We start from the raw sequence: 24,823 nt of genomic DNA on the forward strand, positions 1-24,823 counted from the left end.
GAAACTAATGATTATTGATTCATCCATCAATTATTTTCCTCATTAATCTCAATCGATCGTCTGTTCTTTGAAATCTTGTCAGAACTTTTCTCAAGGTTAACGCGTTTAGATTTGAATTTGAAAAATTCATAAAGACGATGTTGAACTACGCACACACAGGGTGTCAATGTCCTCAGGTTCAATCACATCTGGATACGAGACACGTTTTAATTCCAGATGTTGCAAGTCTCTCTCCATTTGTCCCAGGAGCGTCTCTACGACCCTGAAACGCCACTGGTCGATCCCCTGGTGTAATGCTACACAGTAACTACCGCTCGGCCTCTGTACCGCAGCCCCCGTCTGGTTCATGTGTAATGTTACTTATCCATTTGCCCTGAGGAGAACATTCATGATGTGTTGTAATGGTCAGCTCCATCACCCCCCCCCCACTCCAGGCAGAAGCACTTAATACTCTTTCATGTTGCTTTCCTTCCTGTTGCTGGTTTCTGCTCTCCGCTCCGTCTTTGTTGCAGGATGAATAAGACGCTCGGAGCCGGTGGGCTCGTTGGCCTTAATGGGTTCTGCCTCTACCTCGGCCTGATGAGCGATTTGAATTTCATGACTGATGTTTGCTGTTGTCTCGTCCTGAGAGCGAGAGAACAGAGCTTCTTCACTCTCTCCAAAATATATAAAAACTAAATAAATAAATAAAAACATGGATTATCATCTCCATTTCCGACGTGATAAACTAAACATATGCACACACACGAGCAGCGATATCCACAAACAGCTTTTAAAAAGAGAAAGATCAAAGTCCATTATGACATCCTCCAGCTCCTTGAAACAGGAAGCTACTTCCTCCGAGTTATTCTTTATTCCATCCGTCTCACGAGACACGACTCGGTGTACGAGGCTGAGAGGAAACAGGACCTCCACTATAACATGTCCTTGAGAAACAGCAGCCGGTGTCAGAGCTGATTTCACGTATTGATCTGACGGAACATGGACGATTCCCAGTTCAAAGAGTTCAGCAGACTGGAAACACAGCCCCCGAGGGTCACGGTCCGTCCACACCCAGAGCAACTGACCAATTCAGACTTCAACTCAAAGTTCACCATTTTTCTTTTTTACATGAATCCTCTGTTTATATATGTTTGTGAGATAATGAAAAGAAAATCTGGAATAATTCAAAATGTAGATTTTTAGTTTTCCTGATAACTACAAATCAACAGACTCATAATGACATCAAAACATTTTACATCTTAGTTTTATATCCTCAGAAAATCATTTCACATGGTGCCCCCCCCCCCCCCCCAAGGTGAATATGAATAGTAAACTGGGATGAAATGGGAATGGAAATGAAAGTCCAGTGTAATGTGTTGGTCGACTGATAAATCGTTCTTCCACATGCATCAGTGAATTTCAGGGACAAATAAAAAAACCGTGTCCCATGTTACAAAGCCCCGAGCGACAGAGCGTCCTCCTGCATCCTGAACCACATCAGGTGTGTGATGTCTTTGTGGAGCGGTGGACTGAGTGTGAGGCGGTCGCTGGCCCGCAGGAACTACTTTCTCCTGGCGACACACTCCAACACTCTGCCCTGCAGCGCCTGTTGTTCTTTAAACAGCGATTAGAAATATGTTTACAGTTAAAGGGATAAATCAGGGGAGTGTGGCGGCAGCGATTATTCCGACGTGGCCCACAGAGCGGTCAGACTGTTTTCATCTGGGCTCCGGAGTAAATTCTCAATTAATGAGTCCTGTCACTGCCGCTCAGAACGAGCCAAACTACTGAGGGTGTCTGCAGCATGAAGGGAATGAATGGATCCTCTTGTCACATCAGAATTAAATCGACTTTATCCGTTCATGTCTCATACGAGGTTGATGCTCACGTTCCTTAAAGTGTGTTTGACTCACGGCTCTCAGCATTTGGAGCGTTGATTTGAAAAATCCTGCAAAACTACATGAAAGATGAAATGAGAAGCTCTTCTTCTTCCAGCACCTCACTTCAGGCCGAGGCCATGTGAGAGTCAGGGTTGTTCCTTTAAGAGGCTGCAGCCGTCACCCTCTCACACTGTTCTACCTCCGAACTCCAACAAGGACGTTACGTTACCAACCACCTCCACTGGTTTGTTGGTGCTGAACAGATTTCCATGAAACTGGTGGAAGGATGGAACACGGGTCTGAAAGAACCTTTAATCACTTATACTTTAATATTGCTTTGGCCCTTATCACCAACATCTCTAGAGTCCTGTTGCCCCTTTCCAAGTTCTATCTTTTCATCGTGAGTTCCTTGTATTCTTTCTGTTTATATCTGGGCTCATTCAGACAATACACAGAGTTGTCATCACATCATTTCAGGAGAAACTGACGAACGTCCGCAGCAACTGACTCGGACATTTACGCTCTCACGTAAGGAACGTCTGGATGATTTCAGGAGATCATCCGGAGTTCAGTGCAGGTCTGAAAGCAGCTTCAGAGGGAACATTTGTTCAAATCACCCCCGGAGAAGAAGTTACGAATCTTGATGAAAATAAAAAATCCGACATATTAAGAGGCCTGATATTTATGAGTGTGTGTGATTTGGAGCAGCTTCAATAACAAGTTATGGACAAAACTACTTGAATCGTGAGCATTGTGGACAAGAGAGTTCGATTTTATACCAAAGTTACTATGTGATTTTCATATCTCTCTCTCTCTCCCTCTCTCTCTCTCTCTCTCTCTCTCTCTCTCTCTCTCCCTCTCTCTCTGTCTCTCTCTCTCTCTCTCCTCTCTCTCTCTCTGTCTCTCTCTCTCTCTGTCTCTCTCTCTCTCTCTCTCTCTCTCTCTGTCTCTCTCTGTCTCTCCTCTCTCTCTCTCTCTCTCTCTCTCTCTCTCTCTCTCTCTCTCTCTCTCTCTCTCTCTCTCTCTCTCTCTCCTGGCAACTTCAGGTCCTGACAGGGTTCTTCATCTGAACTGTTGACCCAGCAGCAGAAACCACCTCAGCAGCTGCATCATCTTAAAAAGTAAAACACATTTAATTAAAGTAAGAGCTCAGGAGTCGTTGGAGGCTGCATTACTATTATTGCGAGGGCACATTTGTGACAAATGTCTCTGTGACACATTGCACAGCACATTCTCTGCAGCAGCAGCAGCAGCTCGGAGAGGAGAGAACACAACACAGAGAAAAATATCTCTCTCTCTCTCTCTCTTCTCTCCTCCTCTCCTCCTCTCCTCCTCCTCCTCCTCCTCAGCATTTAGGAGAACCCATCAGCTCAGACTCCATGTGTCCTGCTCAACATCACCATCTAGTGCACAGGCTGCTGCTCACTGAGGAGAGTGAAGAGGAGCCTCAGGGGAATCAATAGAAATACTACAACAGAGATGATCATCCTGACTCATCTGATTAGCATCAAAGTGTGGACCTCAGACTGGAGCTCAGGACACTTCAGTCCTCAGCACAGAGCTGCTGCTCCTGCTCCTGCTCCTGCTCCTCCTGCTCCTCCTCACTTTCCTCTGTCACCACATCCCTGATCACGGTTAATTGCGTTCACCCGTCGGCCAAGGTCGACTGCATCCAGATTAGATGAGTGGAATAAAGAAGAAGGAGCAGAGGGTGAAATCTGCACAAATGAGTGAGACTGAGAATAAAACGAGTAGAAGTAAAAAGCGTAAGAAGGATGAGTCCACGTCAGGTCCTCCTCACTGGGGTTGAGCATTAAGAGCAGAGGTGGTCACACTAAGTTAATCATATGAGCTACACAAGTTTAAATTGATTGATTGAAAATCATAGTTTAAAAACAAAGAATCCCTCAAACACAGACATTAAATCAATGAAACCAATAAGAAGAATCTGCTTCATGAAAACAACATTAAGGCTGAGATCACTAAGAAATAAACAACTTTTCTTTTCATTTCAAATTTGGATTCTGAAGGTAAATATTCTTCACATGGACCAAATTTAAAAAGCGGATTTCCCACAGTTAACAAAGTGCTGTTATTAAATCCTTTCAACGAGCTGCAGCAGTTCAGTCCACAACAAAGCTCCTGGTGAGAAGAAAGCTCATGAATATGGTTTTCAAAGCATCTGCAGATCTGAACGCGTGAGGTAAGTGAACCTGGGTCTTACCTGAGTAAAGTTCATCTCAGTGGTTCAACATGAAGATGGAGTCAGAGCAGCAGCAGCAGCGGAGACTCGAACCACAGAGGAACAGATGAGCGGCGCTGTGGTCCAGCAGCAGCGGTAAAGTGGTCCCGGGGTGAACTTGGTGTGAGCGCCTCCTCTCAGCTGCTGCTGCAGCGGCTCTGCACCGAAGAGCAGCGGACACCGTGAGAGGACTCCCCCCCCCTCACACACCACACACACACACACACACGCACACGCACACACACACACACATCTCCGCTGCCAGACGAACCCGGAAACCACCGAGGATTCCCCTCCCGGCTGAGACAACCACAGACTGTGGATAAGAGAAGATCAAACTGTAAATATACATTCATATAAAGAGCAGGAGGCAGAAACACGACGTCACGTCCTTCAGCTTGAGCCCTGACACGTGAAGAAGAGACAACATGGCGCCGCTCAGGTGTCCTCACCTGTCCAGTTAAAGTGTGATGAACAACATTCACCTGATGTTTGGTCTTAGTTTTACTCTCCACGTGTTCACTGTAGATAAAGAGGTTCACACACTCAGGTTGTTTGGTTAAATGTTCAGTATCTTCATTAACTCTGCGCTAGCACAGTTAGCTGGATGTTTGCAGCGGTTCACACGTATTCAACAACAATCAAGGTTAAGATAAGATGAGATAAATCTTTATTTATCCGGACACGGGGACATGCAGTCGTTACAGCAGCAGCAGGTCAGAATGAAGAGAATACAACCCCAATAAAAGGCAATAGAATACATTTAAAAAATAGTATGTACATGATATACATCTTTCATGAAGTGCTTTTAATGGAACATACACAAGTTCCTGTGTGTATGTTCAACAAATACAAATATGCACAATGGCAACCAAAACACAAACACTTTTTTAGTAGTTTGTCCTGACTCTTGTTGAGGGTTAAGGACAGAGGACGTCTCACCTTGTTAAAGCCTATGAGACAAATTGTGAATTGTGAATATGGGCTATACAAATAAAATTTGATTGATTGATTGACTTTCAGTTGATTAAACACTAATTAAATCATGATAAATTATTATATTCAATATAATAATATACACGTTTTAATTTAGACATTATATGTTGATAAAAAGCAACGTTGTGTATTTAATGTAACACAATAATCCCTGATGTCCGACAGCACGTGAACGCAGCAGGAGACGGGAGCCGCCTTTGCGTCGTGACGTCATCGGACTGTACGCGCTCGCTCCCTGTGTCACTTCCGGAAGTTCGGTGAGGAGGAGGCTTGTTTCCCGGGAGCGTTTCCCGCCCTGTGATAAACAGCTGATCGAGCAGGTGAGTTCCGAACTTCACCGAAACGGGACGATGATCAAAACCGAGAAGGTTCTGCACCTGAAGAGCAGCCGAGGCCGGAAAGTCCGAGTGGTCCGTGAACACTACCTGAGGGAGCGCGTGCCCTGCTGCAGCTGCGCGTGTCAGGCGGCCTGTGACAACGGTACACACACACACACACACACAAACACTCACAGTCAGACACACACACACACACACACACACAAACACTCACAGTCAGACACACACACACACACACACACACACAAACACACAAACACTCACAGTCAGACACACACACACACACACAAACACACAAACACTCACAGTCAGACACACACACACACTCACAGTCACACACATAAACAAACGCTCTCACACACGCAGACACACACACACACACATAAACAAACACTCACAGTCAGACACACACACACACACATAAACAAACGCTCTCACACACACACACACACACACATAAACAAACGCTCTCACACACGTAGACACACAATCAAACACTCACAGTCAGACACACACACACACTCTCAGACACACACATAAACAAACACTCACAGTCAGACACACACACACACTCTCAGACACACACACACTCTCAGACACACACATAAACAAACACACACAGTCAGACACACACACACACTTCCTCTCTGTAAACGTTTCCACCAGCAGGATTAACTTTGTGTAGAAAACGATGCTAAAGTAAAAATGTTTTGTTGTTAGTTTGTTTGTTAATTGAACATAGAAAGTTTGAAACAGTTTGAGTGAATCTCTGTTAAACCTGTGAAACGTAGACAGTTTGAAACAGTTTGAGTGAATCTTTGTTAAACCTGTGAAACGTAGAAAGTTTGAAACAGTTTGAGTGAATCTTTGTTAAACCTGTGAAACGTAGACAGTTTGAAACAGTTTGAGTGAATCTCTGTTAAACCTGTTAAACGTAGACAGTATGAAACAGTTTGAGTGAATCTCTGTTAAACCTGTGAAACGTAGACAGTTTGAAACAGTTTGAGTGAATCTCTGTTAAACCTGTGAAACGTAGACAGTTTGAAACAGTTTGAGTGAATCTCTGTTAAACCTGTGAAACGTAGAAAGTTTGAAACAGTTTGAGTGAATCTTTGTTAAACCTGTGAAACGTAGACAGTTTGAAACAGTTTGAGTGAATCTCTGTTAAACCTGTTAAACGTAGACAGTATGAAACAGTTTGAGTGAATCTCTGTTAAACCTGTGAAACGTAGACAGTTTGAAACAGTTTGAGTGAATCTCTGTTAAACCTGTTAAACGTAGACAGTATGAAACAGTTTGAGTGAATCTCTGTTAAACCTGTGAAACGTAGACAGTTTGAAACAGTTTGAGTGAATCTTTGTTAAACCTGTGAAACGTAGAAAGTTTGAAACAGTTTGAGTGAATCTCTGTTAAACCTGTTAAACGTAGACAGTTTGAAACAGTTTGAGTGAATCTTTGTTAAACCTGTGAAACGTAGACAGTATGAAACAGTTTGAGTGAATCTTTGTTAAACCTGTGAAACGTAGACAGTTTGAAACAGTTTGAGTGAATCTCTGTTAAACCTGTTAAACGTAGACAGTTTGAAACAGTTTGAGTGAATCTCTGTTAAACCTGTTAAACATAGACAGTTTGAAACAGTTTGAGTGAATCTCTGTTAAACCTGTGAAACGTAGACAGTTTGAAACAGTTTGAGTGAATCTCTGTTAAACCTGTGAAACGTAGACAGTTTGAAACAGTTTGAGTGAATCTTTGTTAAACCTGTGAAACGTAGACAGTTTGAAACAGTTTGAGTGAATCTTTGTTAAACCTGTGAAACGTAGAAAGTTTGAAACAGTTTGAGTGAATCTCTGTTAAACCTGTGAAACGTAGACAGTTTGAAACAGTTTGAGTGAATCTCTGTTAAACCTGTGAAACGTAGACAGTTTGAAACAGTTTGAGTGAATCTCTGTTAAACCTGTTAAACGTAGACAGTTTGAAACAGTTTGAGTGAATCTTTGTTAAACCTGTGAAACGTAGAAAGTTTGAAACAGTTTGAGTGAATCTCTGTTAAACCTGTTAAACGTAGACAGTTTGAAACAGTTTGAGTGAATCTTTGTTAAACCTGTGAACGTAGACAGTTTGAAACAGTTTGAGTGAATCTCTGTTAAACCTGTTAAACATAGACAGTTTGAAAACAGTTTGAGTGAATCTCTGTTAAACCTGTGAAACGTAGACAGTTTGAAACAGTTTGAGTGAATCTCTGTTAAACCTGTGAAACGTAGACAGTTTGAAACAGTTTGAGTGAATCTCTGTTAAACCTGTGAAACGTAGACAGTTTGAAACAGTTTGAGTGAATCTCTGTTAAACCTGTGAAACGTAGACAGTTTGAAACAGTTTGAGTGAATCTCTGTTAAACCTGTTAAACGTAGACAGTTTGAAACAGTTTGAGTGAATCTTTGTTAAACCTGTGAAACGTAGACAGTTTGAAACAGTTTGAGTGAATCTCTGTTAAACCTGTGAAACGTAGACAGTATGAAACAGTTTGAGTGAATCTTTGTTAAACCTGTGAAACGTAGAAAGTTTGAAACAGTTTGAGTGAATCTCTGTTAAACCTGTGAAACGTAGAAAGTTTGAAACAGTTTGAGTGAATCTTTGTTAAACCTGTGAAACGTAGACAGTTTGAAACAGTTTGAGTGAATCTCTGTTAAACCTGTGAAACGTAGACAGTATGAAACAGTTTGAGTGAATCTCTGTTAAACCTGTGAAACGTAGACAGTTTGAAACAGTTTGAGTGAATCTCTGTTAAACCTGTGAAACGTAGACAGTTTGAAACAGTTTGAGTGAATCTTTGTTAAACCTGTGAAACGTAGACAGTTTGAAACAGTTTGAGTGAATCTCTGTTAAACCTGTGAAACGTAGAAAGTATGAAACAGTTTGAGTGAATCTCTGTTAAACCTGTGAAACGTAGACAGTTTGAAAACAGTTTGAGTGAATCTCTGTTAAACCTGTGAAACGTAGAAAGTATGAAACAGTTTGAGTGAATCTCTGTTAAACCTGTGAAACGTAGACAGTTTGAAACAGTTTGAGTGAATCTCTGTTAAACCTGTGAAACGTAGACAGTTTGAAACAGTTTGAGTGAATCTTTGTTAAACCTGTGAAACGTAGACAGTTTGAAACAGTTTGAGTGAATCTCTGTTAAACCTGTGAAACGTAGAAAGTATGAAACAGTTTGAGTGAATCTCTGTTAAACCTGTGAAACGTAGACAGTTTGAAACAGTTTGAGTGAATCTCTGTTAAACCTGTGAAACGTAGAAAGTATGAAACAGTTTGAGTGAATCTCTGTTAAACCTGTGAAACGTAGACAGTATCAAACGAGTGTTTCCTCCGGAGCAGAGGGGAAGCTGCTCCCTGCAGACCTCACTCACTATGTGGTGCCGGACGTCGGGGTGGTGGTCGACTACCTGGAGATCCTGGAGTTCAGAGAACTGCAGGGAATCATCTTCACACAGACCTCGTGTCAGGCTGTGCAGCACAGCAAAGGACGCAGGTAACACACACACAGACACACAGACACACACACACACACACACACACACACACACACACAATACATCAGAACCTAAAATCTACCTGTGAATCAAACGTTCAGACACAATACAAGATGCATTAAGTCCCAGATACTAGTCTCAGTTATATTAACAGATACTAGTCTCAGTTATATTAACAGATACTAGTCTCAGTTATATTAACAGATACTAGTCAGTTATATTAACAGATACTAGTCTCAGTTATATTAACAGATACTAGTCTCAGTTATATTAACAGATACTAGTCTCAGTTATATTCACAGATACTAGTCTCAGTTATATTCACAGATACTAGTCAGTTATATTAACAGATACTAGTCTCAGTTATATTAACAGATACTAGTCTCAGTTATATTAACAGATACTAGTCTCAGTTATATTAACAGATACTAGTCAGTTATATTAACAGATACTAGTCTCAGTTATATTAACAGATACTAGTCTCAGTTATATTAACAGATACTAGTCTCAGTTATATTAACAGATACTAGTCAGTTATATTAACAGATACTAGTCTCAGTTATATTAACAGATACTAGTCTCAGTTATATTAACAGATACTAGTCTCAGTTATATTCACAGATACTAGTCTCAGTTATATTCACAGATACTAGTCTCAGTTATATTAACAGATACTAGTCTCAGTTATATTAACAGATACTAGTCTCAGTTATATTAACAGATACTAGTCTCAGTTATATTCACAGATACTAGTCTCAGTTATATTCACAGATACTAGTCTCAGTTATATTAACAGATACTAGTCTCAGTTATATTCACAGATACTAGTCTCAGTTATATTCACAGATACTAGTCTCAGTTATATTCACAGATACTAGTCTCAGTTATATTAACAGATACTAGTCTCAGTTATATTCACAGATACTAGTCTCAGTTATATTAACAGATACTAGTCTCAGTTATATTAACAGATACTAGTCAGTTATATTAACAGATACTAGTCTCAGTTATATTAACAGATACTAGTCAGTTATATTAACAGATACTAGTCTCAGTTATATTAACAGATACTAGTCAGTTATATTAACAGATACTAGTCTCAGTTATATTAACAGATACTAGTCTCAGTTATATTAACAGATACTAGTCTCAGTTATATTCACAGATACTAGTCTCAGTTATATTAACAGATACTAGTCTCAGTTATATTCACAGATACTAGTCTCAGTTATATTCACAGATACTAGTCTCAGTTATATTAACAGATACTAGTCTCAGTTATATTAACAGATACTAGTCTCAGTTATATTAACAGATACTAGTCTCAGTTATATTAACAGATACTAGTCTCAGTTATATTCACAGATACTAGTCTCAGTTATATTAACAGATACTAGTCTCAGTTATATTCACAGATACTAGTCTCAGTTATATTAACAGATACTAGTCTCAGTTATATTCACAGATACTAGTCTCAGTTATATTCACAGATACTAGTCTCAGTTATATTCACAGATACTAGTCTCAGTTATATTCACAGATACTAGTCTCAGTTATATTCACAGATACTAGTCTCAGTTATATTAACAGATACTAGTCTCAGTTATATTAACAGATACTAGTCAGTTATATTAACAGATACTAGTCAGTTATATTAACAGATACTAGTCAGTTATATTAACAGATACTAGTCTCAGTTATATTCACAGATACTAGTCTCAGTTATATTAACAGATACTAGTCTCAGTTATATTCACAGATACTAGTCTCAGTTATATTCACAGATACTAGTCTCAGTTATATTCACAGATACTAGTCTCAGTTATATTCACAGATACTAGTCTCAGTTATATTAACAGATACTAGTCTCAGTTATATTCATAGATACTAGTCTCAGTTATATTAACAGATACTAGCCTCAGTTATATTAACAGATACTAGTCTCAGTCATATTCACAGATACTAGTCTGAGTTATATTCACAGATACTAGTCTCAGTTATATTCACAGATACTAGTCTCAGTTATATTAACAGATACTAGTCTCAGTTATATTCACAGATACTAGTCTCAGTTATATTAACAGATACTAGTCTCAGTTATATTCACAGATACTAGTCTCAGTTATATTCACAGATACTAGTCTCAGTTATATTCACAGATACTAGTCTCAGTTATATTAACAGATACTAGTCTCAGTTATATTCACAGATACTAGTCTCAGTTATATTAACAGATACTAGTCTCAGTTATATTAACAGATACTAGTCTCAGTTATATTAACAGATACTAGTCTCAGTTATATTAACAGATACTAGTCTCAGTTATATTCACAGATACTAGTCTCAGTTATATTAACAGATACTAGTCTCAGTTATATTAACAGATACTAGTCTCAGTTATATTAACAGATACTAGTCTGAGTTTAAGTGCAGGTAGTTTTCGTGCCGAACTCAGTTGTAAGTTGTGATATTTAATAAATATTCAGAGTATTTCTGAGTCAGGATCCTGTTCTCTTCACTCCGGCTCCTGTGGTCGAGACATTTTGTTTCCAGCCTCTAATGACGGAGCGGTTCAGGGGTCGACCTCATTAAATGGAGGCTCTGCTGATGAAGCTGATCCAGTGGGGGGGGGGGGGCTCTGACAGACCTGATGAACAGTGTAAATAAGGAGTCGCACACGACCCCCTGCTTCTCACTTCTGCTGACGACGCCATTTTAAAATGTTGCATCATTAATGTGATGAGGTTTCACTTCTGATAATGTTGGGCAGACGGGACGTTAGCTGATGCCACGCTGGGTCAGTAATGATGGTTCACTTCTGTGTGTGTGTGTGTGTGTGTGTGTGTGTGTGTGTGTGTGTGTGTGTGATGACCAATGAGTTTTTTGCAGCTTTGCTTTTCTCTCAGCTCTGGAAGTCTCTATCCACACTGATGAGCTTTAGTTTTAAAGGTGCAGTGTGTAGAATGTAGTGACATCTAGTGGTGAAGGGTCATGTTGCAGCTGAATCCCCCTCACTATCACAAGTGAAAACATCACTAGGATTATTTAGTATTAAATTAGATCCTTTGACCTGAATCGAACACAGTGGATCTTTAAAACGCGTCACTGTTGCTATGGTTACGGCTGGCGCCCACACTGCTCTGGGGTTTTTAACCTTTAAAAACAGTAGTTTTATTTTGAAAAGTGCAGGTTGTGTTCGGGTTTGAACAGAAACAGACTTTTCTAAACGCTGACGCACAGCGAGCTGAGTGAACTTGAATCCTTGACTCTGTTTTGATCTGTGTGTTGTGGAAACGTCTGTGATGGTGTTTTTCTCTCCTCTGTTTCTGTGCAGGCAGTACAACCGTCTGCGGAACCTGCTGAAAGACCCCCGACACGACTGCGTGCTGTTTGCCAACGAGTTTCAGGAGTACTCGTACTGTCCCAGGGAGAAGGGCGAGAGCCAGGACAAGTGGCAGAGCCGGTGAGACAACAGAGGACAGGAGCTGAGCAGCAGAGACTCAAACAGGTGGAAACAACTTGTTAAAGTTAACTGATTAACACTGTAGTGTGTGTGTGTGTGTGTGCTCAGGTGTGTGTACTCTGCAGCAGTGTGGTACTTTAACCACCTGGCAGGATTGATGGATATCGTGATGATCACAGACGACCAGGAAGCTGTGACTCGGTACAGCAGCCTCAACCCTGGAGTGTACGTCATCTCCGTCCAGGTACGAGACAAACCTGACCGTACGTTCGATGGATGGATGGATGGATGGATGGATGGATGGATGGATGGAGGTATATAGATGGATGGATGGATGGATGGATGGATGGATGGAGGTATATAGATGGATGGATGGATGGAGGTAGACAGATAGTTTATTGATCCCGAGGGTAATGTCATCATCCAGTAAAACACTAAACAGTCAAACACAAGAGCAGAAGAATAACAAAAGGTCAAAATGAGTGAAAAACAAGTTCCCTGCAGTGAGATGAGTCTCCAGAACTACTACGGAGCTGTCACTGTAAAGAAGTTTGTACTAATGAGATATTGACAATACAGATATTTGAAGTATAAGTACAAGGCGATTGAAAGACACAAGTAACCGAGGCAGAGGATTGAAGACAAATATAAGTCCAGGCACGTTCCCTTCGATCTTATCTGTTTTTATCTCTCGCTTTGTTTCTCCCTGAATCTTTTCCATCTTCATGGATCTGTCAGAGAGCTGAAGTGATTCTCTGCTGCCTAGTTGTGTCTCACTGCCGCGCTGTGTACTTGCTGTGTATTTCCTGTGTACTTGCTGTGTACTTGCTGTGTACTTGTGTATTTGCTCCGTCACTTGGCTCCACTGAGCTGCTCGACAGGTAATATTCCTCCGCTGCCGTGGAATTAAAAACATGTCGGGGGAAAGTAAAGATCCGCGGCTGCGGTGGAGACTTTGATGAAGTGACCACAGTTTGACTCGGTGGAGCGAGAAGCTGAGAAACGGTGTAAACAGTCGAATCAGTGAAACTATGAGTGTTTAAAACGCTGCTGATGAGTGGAAAAGCTTCATGAAGTCGTTTTCAAGGCTCCATATTGTTATTTTCTTGGTTTTAAATAAATACTGTGAAGTATCAAACGTTTGATCTACAACCCATGTTCAGAAACTGTCTCAAAACGATCCATCAGTCCGAACTGAACTAACATCCTGCTGTTACCACAGAACTCTACATGAAAACCTGCGTCTCGTTGTAACTTACACACCCTGATAAGATCCACAAGCCACTTCCTGTTTGGCTCTTCACCCTCGTGCGTCTGTTTTCCAGGAGTATTTGCAGAACTTCTGGCCCGAGTTGCGAGCGGCTCACGAGCTGTGCGTCTCCGTCTGTCAGGCGCTGCAGGAGAAGGAGAGTGGGGGGAGGGAGGGAGAGTTCGCCGAGCATCTCCCGCCTGAAGTCCTGGAGGCGGGCATCAAGTCCGGACGCTACATTCAGGTACTCGACGAATCCACGACAGCTCCATCTGTCGGCTTTGTGTCCAGTGACTTTCTCATGTTCAGCAGGAAATCAGGAAAAAAAGGATTCTTTGAAGTTCCAGTAAAACTGCAAATTTGGGCCGACTTCATCTTCTTGGCTGCTGCAGAAAATCCACTCGCAGAAGTGAAACTTGGTTGAATTAGATAAGTTAACAGGTTTTTTAAAAGCCTTTTTAGAGGAAGTGGTATAAATTAATTTCAGCTAAAGAAAGGAGGGATGTTCCACACGTTTCCAAAATGTTTCCTGTCCCTTAGCTGAACCTCGGGGACACGAGGACATTGAGCTTTGAGCTGAGCCAATATCATTTAACATTCAACGTGGACGTTTCTCGTCCGTCAGCTGAATTAAAGTCGTTAATGTTCCTTAAATCAAAAATACATCATATCTTTACATTATCCTCAGGGGACTCTGAACGTCAGCAAACACCGAGCACAGACGGAAGCTTTTATCAGGACGGAGGACTTTTCCAACAAGAGCACAGGTGCTAAACTACAGCAGCCGTCCCATTCAGCTGGGATTTCCTTTCTATCCTGAACCTCCTCCCTGTCCTCAGGCAGTTGGTGCGTGTTGGTGCCCGGCGATAAGAATCGAAACCGAGCGATGCACTGCGACGTGGTTGTGGTGGAGCTGCTGCCGAAGAACGAGTGGAGAGGGAAGATCTCGACCCTGACGGAGGCTCAGGGGGAGGAGAAGAGCGGAGAGAGCGGCGACAGTCAACCACTGCCGACAGGTTCGGTTTAGTTTCTACACACAACTCCGCACCAGTCTGACCAGTTGCTTCAGTAGTTACCTCAAACCTAATTAAAGTGATCTTGAATTGTAACTCATCACACTTACATGGTAGAAATCTGAAACTGGAATCAGTCATAATGCAGATGTGTGTAATTCATATAGGAGTTGTACAAGAAGATGAAGTTGCTTCTCAAATAAACAGCTGGAAAGGATCAGATGTAGAATTGTTAAAAATGTAGATTATCAAAAATAGTTGTTAAAGGTTCATTCACTCAAAGAAAACTTTGATTCGGTGGAAAGCTGAGAAAAGCAGTAAGTTTACTTTAAGTTGAGATAATTCATTCTGTTTAAATGACTTTATTATTTATATAACATCATTTATATAAAGTTTAGTATCAGTGCAGAGTGAAGACGCTGCGTTAACATTATTAAACGTCTCAGGCCGTGTAGTCGGGATCCTGCAGAGGAACTGGAGGGACTACGTGGTCACGTTCCCCCCCCGCGACGGGACTCAGCCCCAGAGCAGGAATTCCCAGAGAATCTTGGCTGTGCCCTGGGACCATCGCATCCCCAAGATCCGCATCAGCACGCAGCAGGCCGACGCTCTGCAGGTCTGGTGAACTGCTCCCAGAACCAGATATATTATCATGTCTTTATATGTATGTATTTGTTTTTCATGGAGTTCTGACCATCGACTGTAAATGGACGAGTCGTCTCCATTCCTCCCATTACACAAAAAATGTATCCAGTAAATCCTGGACACATGTTTTGGCTTCACCTCTGGGAGCCGTCATGTCGTCCATTGGAATCCGTCCTGTGTAAATCTCCTTGTGCCTCAGGACCACAGAGTGATGGTGCGCATTGACTCGTGGGAAAGCACGTCGCTCTACCCGAACGGCCACAGCGTGCGGGTTCTGGGTCGAGCTGGAGAGCTGGAGACCGAGGTCCAGACCATCCTCATCGAGAACTGCATCCACGTGCCTCCGTTCTCAGATGCACAGGTGAGAGATGATATTCAAATATTTTACTACGTTAAAACAACTTCTGTCATTTGAACTTCCACCAGTTCCTGAGCGAAACTTTTACTCATGGAAGAATTAATGAAATGAAACCGTGTGGACAGAGATTAAATCTTTTTTAAAATCAACTCTACATGAAGAATGTGTTGATGTTTCATAGACTAAACAATCAAAAATAATCAGATCAGATTTACTGATAATTTTAATAATTTGGCCGCAGCCCCTAAATATATAATTTAATTAATTCAGCAAAGATTTTATCAGGAAGAAAATGTTTTAATTCAGTTTTTTCAGCCTTGACGAAAGTCGATGTGTTTCTGTGGATGTAAACATAACCTTTATTTTAAATAGTGATGATGAAGCAGACACTGCCCCCTAGAGGCCCCTCAGCAGTTATTCAGAGCTGAGGTGTCTGTGGGTTGATTGAGGACAATAAGGACATAGTAAGATATTCATAAGACATTTCTTTGTCTTACCAGAATTAAATCTCATTTTCTTTTCACTTAGATTCACATACATTGTGGTTTTATTTAAAGAAGAGACCGAGAAGTTTCATAAAGTTCAAACATGAACATGTATCCCTGTGGCTGCAGCAGTGCACAGCTGTTTTTGTGTAGTTTTGAATATGTCTCTGTCCGTCCTCAGCTGAAGGAGATGCCGGTCAGCTCCCCTGAGAAGCCGTGGCAGGTGGATCCCGTCCAGGTGGCGGAGCGGCGGGACCTCAGGGACAGTCACCTGGTGTTCAGCGTCGACCCAAAGGGCTGCGAGGACGTAGACGACACGTTGTCGGTGCGAAGCTTCGCCGACGGGAAGCTGCTGGAGCTCGGTGTCCACATCGCTGATGTCACCCACTTTGTCAGCGAGGGATCACTCACCGACCTGGAAGCACGAACCAGGTGAGACGCCGGCGGGTTGACACCTTCACCAGCTGTTCAGGAGCTGAGCGGCTGCTCCTGCACTAAATCAGATTCTGAATAGATGCACATTGAAAATCTCTATTATTTTGTCCATCAATTCGCTGTAGGAGACACATTTGTCCTTTTATAGGACAGAAACAGAAATTGTCCAAAGCTGTTGCTGCAGAAAAAGCTTCTGACAAACACTTAACACAGAGAAACCCTTTCATCGGGAAAAAGTGTTTTATCAAAGAAAGTTAAACAGAACAATGAAAGAAATAAAACGATTTTTAAAGGTAAGGGGAGACGATACAGCTAAAGACTCAGGTGATGATAAAGAGATGTTTGTATGTTTGTCCCCAGGGCTACGACGTACTACCTGGCGGACCGCAGGTACGACATGCTGCCTGCGGTGCTCAGTGCAGACCTCTGCTCTCTGCTGGGAGGAGTCGACAGGTCAGTGAACTCCTGGTCTCCCTGACAGCTGCAGGTTTCAACACTCTGGATTCTTACCCATGCGCTCGCTCTTAATTCCAGGTATGCGATGAGCGTGCTGTGGGAGCTCGACGCACACACCCTCGCCGTCAACCAGGTGTGGTTCGGTCGCACAATAATCCGCTCGTCCTACCAGCTGCACTACGAGCTGGCCCAGGCGCTCCTCAACGGAGAGCAGGCGGAGGTGGCGGAGCTGGGGCAGCTGGGCTCTGAGGAGAAGGATGTGAAGCTGTCCGAACTCACCCAGGCTCTGGAGACGCTCACACATGTAGCCAGACACCTCCGAGCGCAGAGGGACCGAGGAGGAGCGCTGGAGCTGGAGGGGGTGGAGGTACGCTTGGTTCATCCGGATTTTTATCCTGAGGCAAAGTGTCCCAGACATCCCTCTCCCCAGCCACGCCTTCCAGGGGCGTTCCCAGGCCTGATGGGATGTGTAGTCCCTCCAGCAGGTTCTGGGTCTGGTGGCTCCAGGTAGTGAGGTGCAGGGTAAACGCAGCTAGACGGTGTAAACCCACTTCTACCGCTGGACGTGTCATTCCAGACACATTTTTCCCAGGACAGCGAAGGCATCACAAGATAAAAAACTCCTGAGCTCTTGTTCTCTGTCTTGTTTCCACACTTGAATAAAAAGTTTGTCTGTGGTTCGTCTCAGGTTCGCGCCCAACTGGATGAGGACGGGAACATCACGGCCCTGGTCCCCCGTCAGCCGCTGGAGGTCCACGAGACCGTGGCCGAGTGCATGATTTACGCCAACCACTGGGTGGCGCGCAAGATCCAGGAGTCCTTCCCTCATCAGGCGCTGCTGAGGTATCACCCGCCGCCACGGCAGGAGTTCTTCAGTCAGCTGGTGGAGAGCGCCAAGGCTGGAGGATACACCATCGACACCAGGTAACCGATTCAGGATCTTCTCCTGCTTCTCACGCAGGTTGTTTTGGACCAATTAGAGAACGAGTCTCATTTTCTCCAGGACCAACAAGGCTTTAGCTGACTCCCTGGACCGAGCGGTGGATCCCCAGGACCCGCTGGTGAACAGGCTGCTGAGGATGATGACCACCCAGGCCATGTCCGAGGCTCTGTACTTCTCCACTGGTGCTCAGTCCGTGGATCAGTTCTACCATTACGGTATTTGTTTTCATCCTGAGGTTCTGATTCGGTGATAAACATGGATCTGTTTAGAATAAACAAGATATTAGAATCTAGAAATTAAAACTTAATTTCTGTCTCTCAGGTCTGGCTCTGGACCGCTACACCCACTTCACCTCCCCCATTCGACGCTACGCCGATGTCGTGGTCCACCGCCTTCTCTCCGCAGCCCTCACCGCGGAGAGGGGAGGGGGCCCCGGCAGAGCTTTATCCAGTAACAAGCAACTGGAAGAAATGGCTCAGCATATCAACAACAAGAATAGGGTCAGTGCTGATCTGTGATTTACTCTTACTGGATGAAATGAACTCAGTCTGACCTTTGACCTCTGTATGACCTCTGTATGACCTCCAGGCAGCCAAGCGAGCGCAGAAGATCTCCACAGAGCTGTTTCAGTGTCTCTACTTCAAAGAGAGAGATCCTCAGACTGATCAGCGCTGCGTGGCCGACGCCGTCATCTACTCCATCCGAGACAACGGCGTGTTGGTGTTTGTCTCAGAGTAAGTCGAGTCCCAAGAGGCAGCACCGCTCTCCTGAGTCCGTTTCCTGTTCCCATGAGCCGCTGATCCAGATTTCAATGATCCAGCAGCTGTGACGTCACTGTGTTCCCTTCAGGTACGGCGTGAAGGGGCCGGTGTATATGAAGAATCGGGAGGGCCAGGTAGTGGCGGCAGGACCGGACGGCAGCTGCGAGTGGCAGAGCGGCTCAGTGCGACGCTTCTCAGACCACATCACCACCACCTCCAGCTGCGGCACATCCACCTTCAGGCTGTTTGACCACGTCACTGTGAGTCTCAGCACATTTATACTGAATTAAATAATCCAGTTCGAAGTCTGTGACACGTCCAATCTCAGACCCCATTGGCTGACGGTGAATTAGCCTCTATGGGCATTGGCCCATATTTTGGTTCTCATGGTTTGGACAGAGTTGTGATAGGGTGAGAGGTGTTGCTGACAAAATACTCTTTACTACCTTTTATTAAACTCCTTCAGTTTTCCCTTCATACTTCTTTAGACATGTAAACTGCATCTGGATGAGTTGTCACACAGCTGAGGCAGTAACCCTCGTGGAGCTGAGGACCAAAGTGAAACTAACGGCTCTTCCTCACATGAACACCTGACTTGCTCTCTAAAGGTTCGTCCGTCTGAAAAAGCTGCGGCTGACGTTTACCTCCTCGTCTCCGCAGGTTCGTATTTCTGTCCACTCCTCCCATTGCCACGCCGACCGGCTAAACCTGGAGGTGGTCAGCAACCAGCCGTACCGCAGCGCCGCCACCCAGCAGCCCAGCTCCCAGGGCCGCAGCCAGCTGGTGCAGGAGGTGGTGCGTCTGGCCGAGGAGGCGTATCAGCAGGCCCAGGAGAAGGCGGCCCGGCGGCCCAAACTCTCCAGAGAGGAGAGAGAGTTCAGTCAGAGCAAAACTCCCAATCTGTACTCGCTGCTGGAGGAGGTTCGAGAACTGGCACTAATGGACCCGGACATGATCCCTCAGGTCTGTGCATCAACGGCTTAGAGCAGCACGGAGAGAAGAGGGTTCACACGTGATGGAGGACGACTGTGAACGTACATTACATATCAGTAAAGATATCAACGAACAAATATTTACATGAAGCAGAAGAGACTTTATTCTCTTTCTTTTTAGAATCAGCACCAGTGTGTTTTTATTATCTGTAACTTTTATCAACCAAATAAAGATGTTTGACGTGAGGTGCTCACAAGACTTTCCATAGAGAGGATCAGTGACTGTATGTGAAGCTGATTAACGAGTGTGTATAACGTTATTGACAAACACTGCTTCCTTGTGCTGGTCACTGAGCGTGGAGCCGTGGTATCAAGTCCAACTCCTCAACGATGAAAATCATCCTGTCCTGTTACAGACACACTTTAAAAACCACAACAGAAAATATGGAATCAATGTTTAATCATGTTTCAGATAAAAAACGTTTTGAACAGTTTGTATCTCAAACCTGCAGGTTTACACACACACACACACACACACTAATCTCTGTCCTCACTCGTTGCTGATTGGCTGCTGGCTGGACTCGGCTGAAGCCTCGGAGTCTGTGGGCGGAGTCTGGCTGGGTGGGTGTGTGCTGCTGCCGTCCGGCTCCAGGTCTAAAGGCTCCGTCACCTCCTCCTCCTCCTCGTTGGATTTGTTGAGGAGATTTGCAGAAGACACAGATGCTGGTTCGTCTGCTGATGTGTCCACGGCCTGAGAGTCAGTGGAGTCTAGAGAGGAAGAGACAAATGTGACATCAAGATTAAAAAGAAAGTTTTACATCACGTCCACGCTGCCTCGTTTTAGTTTGAAAACTCCGGGGTTGTGTTTTATTCTGAACGAACAAGATGTTTATCAACTTATTTAACTGGAAGTAACGATAAAAGATAAAAGATTCTTTTATCTTAAACATTCTATGATTCCAGCTTCGTTTCGTGTCAATGTGAATTGATATTTTTAGGATTGTTTCTTTTGTCTTTGAAGAATCACAGATTATTGGCTTCATGTTGAATCTGTGACTGATCTGAGGCGTCTCACCTGCTTCCTGCTGGTGGCGGGCGAGCCTCCTCTCCAGAGCTCGCTGTCGGTTCAGCTCCATGCGCCGCTGCTGCTCCTCGGTGAGGGAGGGGGGGGCGGCTGGCGAAGGAGGAGCAGGCGTAGAGTGGACTGGTCTCTGGGCTTCGTTACTGAAGCTCACTCCACTAAATGGATCCGGATCTTCAAAGACGGGCAGTTTAGCCGCTGCCTCTTCTTCACCTGCAACACAGCATTTTGAAAAGACTGAATTAATTGTGTAAATTTAAACCTGTCTCACTTTTACACAATGATTATATTTGTGCTGACTTGTCATAATAACATAAGTAACATCTGGTCTTGTCTTTACTAAGAGTCTTGCTGTGCAAGAGGCTGTAAATAAAGATGGACGACATGACGGCTCCTGAAAGTGAAGCCAAATCATCTTAAATCGCCCCCTGGGGGCTGGCTGCAGTATAGGTCCTAAAAGTGTTCATGTTTCTGATAAGTTTGGTTCTAATTAGTTATTTGATTATAAAAAAACGTGATTGACAGATGAACCTGACTCGAATGATGAATGATGACTGGAGGGAGTTTATTCTCTTACCCTCGTTATCAAAGTCTTCGTGTGTCAGTGGCATGTCCAGTCGAATCCGTTTGAGACAGGTCTGCCGATGCAAAAACCCAAACAGATTAAAAACCATATCCACTGATGATTTACCAACATTCAGCATCCGGATCCCACCTGCACTTCTTTCTTGTTGCCCAGTTTCTCCACTTTGTCAATAAAGTCTTCAAACTGCAGTTTGGGAAACAACCTGTGAGCCCAGTTCTCCATCTTCTGCATCAGCAGCCGCAGATCTGCAGCCTGATAGGGACACAAACACGTCATGCTCTCTTCTACACATCGAGCTGCCGTTTGTTCACTGCTGCGTCCTCAGCTCTCACCTCGTGTCCTTTGCCTTTGAAGTGGACGTCGTCAAACATAGTCCTCAGAGCTGGAAGTCCTCTCTCTGAGATCAGCCTGAAGAAAAACGTTTTACATCTCATCAACAACTGAAGAGAACAATAAATCCTGTACTGTCCAGCATATGTGGGATTAAATGATGTTTGTGGCGTCTTCGTCAGCCGACAACACTATTTACTTTTTAAACCAACTTGAATGTAAAGTGGTGTGGTACCTGTGAGAGTCCAGTTTGGGCTGCGGCCTCTTCACTCCCTTCCTTTTGGCTGCAGGAACCTCATCCAGCTTGGACACGTTTCCTTCATCATCCTCTTCTTCTTCATCACCATGAGAACAGAGCAGGACAACATCACGTCACCGTGTTGACATAAACCCTGCTCTCTCCAATCAATTCTCAAATTCTCTTTAGTATATCGGTATGAACTGATCTAAAACGTTGAGTCTTCTCTAAAGATGCTTCATGTCTGGACACGGCGTTTGTGAGAGTGAAGACTCAAGGTTCAGGCCAGGAGCAGGAAACATACAAAATCCTTTTCTAAAAATCTGTTCTAATTGTGCTGACATTTTGCTGGGTTCATGTCTGTCGACAGCTTAGAAGAGAAAGACTCATCCTTCTTCTCACCATTTCCAAAAGGGTGTCTGTCCTCGTGTCCCCCCTGTCCCGGGGAGTGAGGCGGGGGGAGGGGAGGGAACGCTTCGTCCTCTCTGCTGTGGAAGTTGGAAATGTCCGGGTCAGTCATGGTGAGAAACTCCTGCAGGAAAAATAAGAGTCAATCACCATGAGAATTAAAGTTACAGTCCTGGAAACAAGTACTTTACATTTAAAAATGGTTTCTATTGGTCTTTTATGATTCTATTTGAAATAAAATAATTTATTGATACAGAAGAAAAAGTTGTGTTCATCAGCTGCCAGGTCGTACGTTACTACTTCAGTATAAAAAGCTCAGCCACAGAGATCTGCGTTATGATTCGGTCCAATAAATACCGGTTCCTGATTGGCTCTGGATTTTCATACCCAACCATATTCTCAGAATCAGGTAACAGCCCTTTTATATGCTATTTATCTGTAATACATCAAACGTGCTCCATACAGCTCAGCTGTGACCCTAAATAATGTACTCAGCTCATGTGCTCCTTCATCTCCATCAGACATTATGTAGAAACACTTTAAACAGGAAGTTACAAACTGGTTCTTCTCATGTAGTGAATCCTGTTGTTGTGTTGATGAGTTCAGTTCCATCAGCGTCTGTTGGACTTGTGTCCTTGTGTCCTTGTGTCCTGGGAGAGGATCCTCACATGGGACTGAGCTTTATTCACTGATCACTAAGTTTCTGTTTGACTCTAGTTGAGTTAAGAACAGAGGAAGTTGCTCCTTGTTAACATCGATGAGACAAACTGGGATTAGTGAATATGGGACTCTACAAATAAAATGTTATTGATAAATATATAAATATATATATATATATATATATATATATATATATATTTCTTTTTAATTATATTTCTTCCTGTCTGTGTTTCTACACTTGTCTCTTGCGGCTGTTACGGTTTAAAAACCACATCAAGTGTTAATTATAAAATGAATCAGGGATATTATCGAGTATCGGCCCTGATATCAGTTATCGATCCTCTGGGGTTTGGTATCGACAACGGGGGGAAACCGTATCGGTGGAACAGCGCAGCTTCCGGTGCAGGACGCGGGAAACTCAACAAGCTGTCAAAATAAAAGTGTGAGAAACAAACGATCTGTTGCTTCTGCTGCAGCTCAGAGACGAAAATAAAATAACTTTAAATAAAACCAACAGTCTGAGAGAAAACGCATTTATTATACTAACTTAAATAACTTGAAATAAACCCACATGTAAATCTGTGAAACCTGTGAAACGGAGGAACTCCGCGCTAGCGCTGCTAAGCTAACCGCTAGCTGGGGTTAGCTCAGTTAGCCACCACGTCAGATAATAATAACAACAGCTGTTAAACATGAAAACGACTCGAACCTCGAGTCAGCAGCTTCAACACAAACACAAACATTAGAGTTCAAGTATTTTAAAGGACATTTTATCTTTATTTTATATTTTACCAGTCACGAGCTGCTGAGACAGGAACCTGCGGGATGCCCTCTTCCGGTACACAGTGGAGCCGCTTTCAAAATAAAGTCCACCGGAAACGAGCCCAAACTAAATAAGAGCAATTGAAGTGAAATAATGAAATATAATAATCCCTGATTTATTCCTCAGGAGAATTGGAACTATTCTAAACTCTCTGCTCACTCCTGCTCATCACACTGGTCTCTTGTTTGTCATCATCTTATTCGTTGTGCTAGTATATTTAGTACTTTACTGTTTATTCCAGTACTTTATTGTGTATCATTTACTTATATTACATTACTTAAATATTTGTATATAATGAAGTAAAAATATAAGATTTTCTTGGTTTCAAGTTTAAAGTCAGGTTTGTGTTGTGGAAGTTTGGACTCAGTGTTTCTAAAATCCTTGATAAGAACTTAGAGTTGTTCACTGTGCGTCTGCAATAGTTTCTATTCTAAAGAAGCTTCACCGTGAGAATTATCCTGAGCACATTATCAAGCTGAGAAAAACCAGCTTCATCTGAACACACCACACAGTGAAGACCAGTCTTCACCTCCATCATCCTCAGTTCTTTATTGATTCTTCTGCGACAGTGAACCAGCTCCTCTCTGCAGTCAGAAGCCTGAAGTCCAACTTCAGCTTCATCCAAAACCACACAAGAGCAGTTTGTTCAAAATAATAATAAATAACCATCATCATCTTCATCATCCTCTTCTTCATCATCATCTTCATCATCATCATCATCATCATACACCAAACTCAAATGAATTCCTCCAGAGTCATGACGAGTTCAGGCTGTTTATAAAAAAAAAACTGAAAAAATACAAACAGCCGCACAGTTACATCAACAAAATGAAGTTTTACAGCAGTGGAGTCACTATTCATTCATGTGTGTGTGTGTGTGTGTGTGTGTGTGTGTGTGTGTGTGTGTGCGTGTGTGTGTGTGTGTCTGTGTGTGTGTGTGTGTGTGTGTGTGTGTGTGTGTCTGTGTGTGTGTGTGTGTGCGCATGTGTGTG

The 24,823-nt window shown here is 43.2% G+C and overlaps 2 protein-coding genes across 5 annotated transcripts; one reads left to right on the top strand and one right to left on the bottom strand.

The window, feature by feature from the left end:
* Window positions 1–5,272: 5,272 nt before the first annotated feature.
* Window positions 5,273–20,007, top strand: dis3l (DIS3 like exosome 3'-5' exoribonuclease). 2 transcript variants are annotated; one of them, XM_034615366.1, is made up of 18 exons: window positions 5,273–5,580; window positions 8,811–8,964; window positions 12,300–12,428; window positions 12,537–12,672; window positions 13,754–13,921; window positions 14,366–14,444; window positions 14,517–14,693; window positions 15,137–15,306; window positions 15,535–15,696; window positions 16,360–16,610; window positions 16,974–17,066; window positions 17,148–17,436; window positions 17,758–17,993; window positions 18,073–18,227; window positions 18,334–18,512; window positions 18,601–18,746; window positions 18,862–19,033; window positions 19,434–19,970. In XM_034615366.1, exons 1-18 carry the CDS (start codon window positions 5,451–5,453, stop codon window positions 19,755–19,757), a joined length of 3,150 nt encoding a protein of 1,049 aa, XP_034471257.1. In that variant the 5' UTR covers window positions 5,273–5,450; the 3' UTR covers window positions 19,758–19,970. The 2 variants fall into 2 exon arrangements, with proteins under 2 accessions (XP_034471257.1, XP_034471265.1); XM_034615374.1 differs by lacking the exons at window positions 5,273–5,580; window positions 8,811–8,964; window positions 12,300–12,428; window positions 12,537–12,672 and having other exon boundaries at window positions 13,917–13,921; window positions 14,521–14,693; window positions 19,434–20,007.
* Window positions 20,008–20,146: 139 nt separating this feature from the next.
* Window positions 20,147–23,862, bottom strand: tipin (timeless interacting protein). Of its 3 annotated transcripts, none has more exons than XM_034569422.1 (8): window positions 23,801–23,862; window positions 22,343–22,472; window positions 21,938–22,034; window positions 21,705–21,780; window positions 21,502–21,624; window positions 21,364–21,424; window positions 20,781–20,999; window positions 20,147–20,473 (listed from the first exon to the last, which is right to left on the bottom strand). In XM_034569422.1, exons 2-8 carry the CDS (start codon window positions 22,458–22,460, stop codon window positions 20,256–20,258), a joined length of 912 nt encoding a protein of 303 aa, XP_034425313.1. In that variant the 5' UTR covers window positions 22,461–22,472; window positions 23,801–23,862; the 3' UTR covers window positions 20,147–20,255. The 3 variants fall into 3 exon arrangements, with proteins under 3 accessions (XP_034425313.1, XP_034425307.1, XP_034425299.1); XM_034569408.1 differs by having other exon boundaries at window positions 20,153–20,473; window positions 21,938–22,045; window positions 22,345–22,472; XM_034569416.1 differs by lacking the exon at window positions 23,801–23,862 and having other exon boundaries at window positions 20,149–20,473; window positions 21,938–22,045; window positions 22,345–22,483.
* Between the last annotated feature and the right edge of the window lie 961 nt (window positions 23,863–24,823).

Source organism: Hippoglossus hippoglossus, chromosome 3 (genome assembly GCF_009819705.1).
Source record: "Hippoglossus hippoglossus isolate fHipHip1 chromosome 3, fHipHip1.pri, whole genome shotgun sequence".
NCBI lineage: Eukaryota > Metazoa > Chordata > Actinopteri > Pleuronectiformes > Pleuronectidae > Hippoglossus > Hippoglossus hippoglossus.